Raw genomic sequence first — 6560 nt, 5'->3', positions numbered from 1 at the left:
ACGCGAACGCGAAGGCTAAAATCTCAGCCTCCTCAACTAACCCTTTGCAAACGCGAGGACCAACTCGCGAACGCGAAGGCCATTCCTCTGCAACACTGATCAACAATTTTTTGCAACTCTCAACATCTAGAAATGATCTGATTGACCACCCGAAACTCACCCGAGGCTCCCGGAACCTCAACCAAACATGACAATATATCCCATAACATCATTCAAACTTGTTTCAACCTTCGAAACTCTCAAAATAATATCAAAACACCAAATTTGCATCGGATTCAAGCCTAAGAATCCCAAAATCTTCGAAATTACGCTTTTGATCAAAAACCCAACCAAACCACGTCCGAATGACCTGAAAATTTGCACACACATCCCAAATGACACGAAAAAACTATACAACTCCCGGAATTCCATTCCCACCCCTATATCAAAATCCCACATATCAATCGCAAAATGCCAAAAAATCCAACTTCGCCAATTCAAGCCTAAATCTACTTCGGACCTCTAAAACACATTCTGATCATGCTACTAAGTGCCAAATCACCTCCCAAAGCTATCCAAATCATCAAAACTCACATCCGAGCCCTCTAACACATAAGTCAACATCCGGTTAACTTTTCCAGCTTATGCTTCTTTAAAAGAGACTAAGTGTCTCAAACCTTACCAAATCCTTTCCGAACCCGAGCCAACCAACCCGATAACATACAGAACCGATAAGCAAAGCAATAAGTAGCATAAATGGGGAAACGGAGTAGTAACTCATTAGACAACTGGCCGGGGCGTTACAAGAAATCAGGCTAGCAAAAGAATTAAGGAAAGTAGTACCAATTATGAATCACACATAAGGAAAGAATAGGTAAAAATCTGTCAAGGAAATATCAGTATCGTACAAGAAAGGAAGGATTAAAATCTCAGTAAAGGATTTCAAACCCCTAATTTTGGATAAACCATAAAGTTAGCAAAGAAACAAGGGCGAAATAATCACACAATGTGTACAATGAACATATACAAGAGATTTATTCGAAAAGCACAAAGAATCGAACTAGAGAAGGTCTGAAACCCTAATTTTAGGGTGAGTAAATTAATCAAAACAACTATAGGAATAACATAGATTCACGTAGATAAACAAAAATATTAAGGAGAAAATACTCAAAATTAAGGAACCTTAACAGATCTGAAAAGATCTAGGCCCTAAATTTAGGGGAGTAAAATTAGGTGGAAAACCCTTTTAACGAAATCATGAAAAGATTCACAGATAGTCATGCAGAAACATTGATATGATTTTTAACAAAAAATAAGTACCGAATCTCAGCAAATTTCAAAGGATGTAAACCCTAGCTTTAGGGTAAAATAAGGAATGAGCAAAATCTCAGAGATTCAAACCACAAGGAGACGGAGAAAGAACATAGATTGAAAGAGATAAAGATTCGAACCCGATTTGGTCCGAAAATAGGGAGATTAGCTTGCCATGTCGGGCAAGCTACTAAATAATACTGTAATCAAGTGGTCAGTAGAGAAACAAGGTCAAATAAGGTAAGAAATCACTAGATGATTCCATATCTTGTTGGAATCAAAGGGGATTTGGTGGGGATTTGGGGTGACGACGCTTAGGGTTTGAGAGTGAAAGAGGGGAGATTGAAAGAGTTCAAGGGTGACGTTTGGTGAGAAGTGATTAGGGTTTAGACGGGTTAGGTTAATTAAAAGGGCTGGGGTGATGTGGACTGTTGATCTCTAAGATTAACGGTCCTAATTTAAGGGGTTTTCGGGTTTGATGGTTTAATTGGGTAGAGGTAATTGGATTTTGGGCTGGTATATACAATTGGGCTAGGTCCAAAAATTAATTAGAAATGGTTTAGATTTTAAATACCCAATTAAATCAGTAAAATAATTTATAAAAATAATTAATAAATACCAAAATATCATTTATACCTGAAAAAGATTTAAAATAATTACTTAACATTATAAAAATATAAAGTGCTATTTTCTGTATAGATAATGTAATTATGCATATATATAGGCTGTTATTACATAATGTGCAATTCTAGCCTGAAAATGCAAATGTAATTATAAAAATGCAATTAAATTATTTAAGCACTATATTGGCATAAATGATGAATTTAGATGATTAAATCATCATAAAAATAATATGAGAGGTAATTAGTGGATATTTACAAAATAGAAAATACAGAAATAGATGGATTTAAAGCCTTTAAAATTGTAGAAAAATTATAAAAACACGTGTGCATGCATTGAAAGTCTAATAATAATGTATGTGCACGATTTTAAAGATATATATTCATATTTAAAATAATGAGGACAAAATTGGGTATCAACACATAACACATGCTACGCTTCTAAAGCTAAACTGGGTACTTTTTTCTTTACACCTCTAATTTCTTTCTCAAAGATAGCATATATATAGTTTTTAGGCTTTTCAACTTTTATGACAGTGATTAATATAGGCTCTTGTTCTTTATCCCTGCCAGCAATTTCATTAACAGTTTGTAGTTTGTCACTAGAAATTGGAGAAATATATAATATCTTTAAATAGGTTTATTATGACTTAAATATGGTTTCAGATTAGATGAACTTGGAACTGCGTAAAAATGAGAAATATTTCCAAGTCTTCTACCCATATGGAATATTGTCTAGAGTATCGACTTGCAGGCGGCAGGAACAATACAGAATCATAAACTACAAAACAGCACAAATAATCTTCGATATTTCAGAAATGTTGAAGTCGTTCTTACTTGTTGATTCTTCACTTCTCTATCTAATTACATCAACCGAAAAAAAAGGAAAAGAAAAACATGAAGAAAACGAACTAAGAGGGAGGGGGTTTGAGCAACAAGCGCACTATACACCTTTTTCTCCTAACAAATTGCGTGTCATCACTCCATGCCGCACTTCTAAAGCAAAATCTTTTTTCTTTAATTTACACATCTATTTGCTTAGGAATTCTAACAAAATGCTTGCCATCACTCCACGCCAAACTTCCAAAGGTAAATTTAGTACTACTTTGGTGAGTAGATGTGATTTTGACCTCAAAAGAAATCTTCTTTGCCTTGGCGTTAAACTTCAAGACATGTGGACTTACTTTAATAGCAGTATTTCTCGGAGGTTTAACCAATACTTTGTATATAGAGTTGACATTTCCAACATTGGTAACAGTTCTCTTGACAGAAACTGAGTTCTTGAGATTTGGAATAGATATTGAAGGGAGATTCAAATCCAACCTAGAAGGGACTTTTTTCGGACATACAATGCCTCCTGCTGCTGTTGAATTTTTGCTAGAGGATAAATATGTAGTTGCATTATAAACCATATCATTACTATAACCTAAGCTACAAAGATAATTCAAATAATCATCTTTATCCATGTCATAGACTAAGCCAGGATCTGTTGCTCCATTTGGATTACAAATTCCACCTCCGAAATCAAATGGATCAGCTAGTTTGTCTCCTGTTCCTTCTAAAAAGATTTCAGATGTATATGTGTCCTCGTTCCATGCTACACGTACAGTTAAAATATTTGTTATTAGATCTGACGTAGCCAAAAGATAAAAAAGCTAGTTGAACTATATACCGTTTTTATCAGTCTTATTATAATATGTTTATGCCAAATGTTCCAAAGTAGAATTACTTTAATTTGTTTACAGAAATGTAGTATCATAGTCAAAATAAAAGTTATCTTAGCATAAGATTGAGATTTCGATGAATAGATATTGAATTTTTTTTTTTTACACCATTAGGGTATGTAATTTAAAACCATATGAAAAGATGTTTAAAAGAAGGAAAGACTATGTATTTCAAGTTTAACTTATGTATGCAGACGGTATAAATTTGTTTTTGCATTGTCAGATTTAAAGTAATCTATAATAATAGATAATTATTTATAATAAGCTTAATTTGCTAACCTAGAAAACTTAGTAAACAACATGTTGTAAATAGGTTAAATACACTGACAGTGCAAAAATAACGCATCTATGTTACCCTATTTTCTCAATGAAACAATATAAGATATGAGTTTAGGTTATAAGTTTTTTTAACAATGGTTAACTCTTCATACTAGATAGTTTAAAATGATAAACTTATAATTATAACAAGTTGAACTGCATATATAGTATAAAAATATTATCTACTTAAATGCATAAGATATTACAAGTAGTCACAAGTGCGGATTTGATTGTTGCAGGAGACCAATTAGGATGTGCAACTTTGAGGAGTGCAACAATTCCTGAGACGTGAGGGGTTGCCATAGATGTTCCTGACTGAAGTTTGAATCCATTGTCTCCAGAGCGAGGAATAAATGTTGCGAGTATATTTACACCAGGAGCAGCAACATCGGGCTACAACAATATTCGGTAAATTAAACTTATAAATAGGAAATAATTAAAGAAAACAATTAAACATAGAAATGGTTATATTAAGACTTAAGAGACCCTTGTTGACGTATATTCTTTGAGAGCAGTTTTCATGTCAAAACAATGTATATTTATATATTTACCTTCAGAATTTCTGGGGTAAAGGAATTTGGGCCTCTTGATGAGAACTTAGGCACCTTTAGGACTGCCTTCTTACCCTCAAGAACTTCAGATCGGCCCAACTTAATCATAGGATTTTGGTTACTGTTGCAAACAGAAAAAGTCATTGCGCGGTTATATAACAACTAAAGGTGCTTTGATAAGATATATACAAGTCATTTACTAATTTCTTTTTCTATAGAATATTTGATGTAATGCTTATTTTCAGGACCCAAGAAGTCATACAAAGATCGATAAAAAACAGGAAGAAGAAAAAAAGAAGGAGAAGGAGAAATATTATATGCATACTTGGATTTACAATTTATAAAATAATCAACAATTTGGTTTCCTTGCTCGAAATCAACGGCAATAAATGGTATAGGGACAGCAAAAGTTTGATTGAAGTCTTCGATTCCATTAAGAGGGGGCATAGCATAAATAAAAGCCGAAACTCCTGTATTATTTAGTGCTATCAAATATCCAAAAATATCCGCTTTAGTTTGCGAGAAAAGCATGACAACTTTTCCTTTCACTTCATTGGCAATAGACATGAAGTCTTTAGGACTGCAAATGGAAAATGAAATTGTTAACAAAATTAAATAATCAAAAGGTAAAATGGTAAGGGCTTAGTACTTGTAATCTGTATTATTGTATGATAAAATATACATTTCACTTACTTTGTTATATAGCCGAAAGACCAAAGGAGCAAAGCCACTCCTTCCCTTCCCTTTAATAAGTCCTTGACCCTACAATCACTCAAATTATTTTAAATGTCCATACTAGTAAGTACAAGAAAAAACTAAAAAATTAATAATCAATTTAGGGACCAAAGTTTTAACTGATGAAAATAACAATAACTATTATGGGTCTATCCCAAGCAAGATAGAGTAGGTTATATGAGTTCTTGTTATTCATGATGCAACAAATGAACAAAACTCCTCCCAAGGACGGACAATATCATATAAAAAAATTATTTCGCTAGCATTATAGAAGTTCTCTGCCTATACTTTTTACTAGCATATAAATCTCTAGCACATACACATTCATATATACAAAGACATTATTTGACAAATCTACCTGTATGATTAAAGATTAATCTCACAATTGATGTTGCTTATATAGATACTTTTCTTCTTTTGTGCCCTATTTCACGCTAAGTTTGAATAGATTCCAAAAGTTATAGGTTCGATACAACTTTCTTTCATATTTTAAGCCTATCTCATCCCATTTTAACACTTACACTAAAAATGATAAAAGTTTTAACATAACAGAAAAGCCTTACTAATATTGTCTTGTTGTTGCCAAGTGTTAAAGGAGTAACAATTTGTGTATCGTCGTTGCTAGCAGCAACCGTAATAAGCCATGGAGAAGTATTGACGATTGTGTTTGAGTTAGGTCCATTATTTCCTCCACCAGCAACAACAGATATGCCATGGGATACTGCATGAAAAGATCCTATGCCCAATATACTTTCAGCATGAACTTCAGCTACGGTGGCAGGACCACTACCAAGAGATGCTGATAATATATCAACCCCGTCTCTTATGGCATCATCAATAGCAGAAAGAAAATCAGCACCATTACAAGAATACACACCTTCGCGTCTCTCCAGGATACCTGTTAAAAACATAATTAATAATATTAAAAAAGTAAACAAAAGTATTTTCTTTTTGTTATTTAAGCTTTTAGCTGAAATGGTCATACGCTTCAAACAATACCTTATAAATAGCTAATCGTGCAAGTGGTGCTCCTCCTTGTATTGTCCCCATGTTAAGATCATAGTATTCAAGATTGTTAACATAAGAACCAGCAGCTGTGTAGGCAACATGTGTACCATGTCCAGTGTTATCTAATGATGATAAATTATATAATTGCCTGACCATTGTCTCGTTTAGTTTCCTTTCTTCCATCAATCCCTTTATGTACCAACGAGGTATTATCCCTTTATGTACCAATGATCTTTCTGTTACAATGTTTTGTGGCATTGAAATTTCCTTCAGATATGCATTTACCTTTCCATCGAGATGGAATCGGACCTAGT

The 6560-nt window shown here is 33.4% G+C and overlaps 1 protein-coding gene across 1 annotated transcript; it reads right to left on the bottom strand.

Moving 5' to 3' along the window:
- Positions 1 to 2932: 2932 nt before the first annotated feature.
- On the bottom strand, positions 2933 to 4647 carry LOC107826940 (subtilisin-like protease SBT3.9). Its single transcript, XM_075252892.1, has 3 exons — positions 4504 to 4647; positions 4159 to 4345; positions 2933 to 3540 (listed from the first exon to the last, which is right to left on the bottom strand). The coding sequence occupies exons 1-3, from the start codon at positions 4645 to 4647 to the stop codon at positions 2933 to 2935; spliced, it is 939 nt and encodes a 312-aa protein (XP_075108993.1).
- Between the last annotated feature and the right edge of the window lie 1913 nt (positions 4648 to 6560).

Source organism: Nicotiana tabacum, chromosome 5 (genome assembly GCF_000715075.1).
Source record: "Nicotiana tabacum cultivar K326 chromosome 5, ASM71507v2, whole genome shotgun sequence".
NCBI lineage: Eukaryota > Viridiplantae > Streptophyta > Magnoliopsida > Solanales > Solanaceae > Nicotiana > Nicotiana tabacum.
The sequence above is the reverse complement of the archived record's forward strand: the minus strand, read 5'-3'. Positions and strand labels throughout refer to the sequence as shown.

What these genes read in the sequence shown, in the direction of transcription:
- LOC107826940 (XM_075252892.1), bottom strand. Translation starts at nt 4,647, where the DNA reads ATGACTTTTTCTGTTTGCAACAGTAACCAAAATCCTATGATTAAGTTG. An exon ending in TTACCCCAGAAATTCTGAAG is followed by an intron (nt 4,346 to 4,503) that starts GTAAATATATAA and finishes ATATTGTTGTAG; the next exon opens with CCCGATGTTGCTGCTCCTGG. An exon ending in ATCCGCACTTGTGACTACTT is followed by an intron (nt 3,541 to 4,158) that starts GTAATATCTTAT and finishes TGGCTACGTCAG; the next exon opens with ATCTAATAACAAATATTTTA.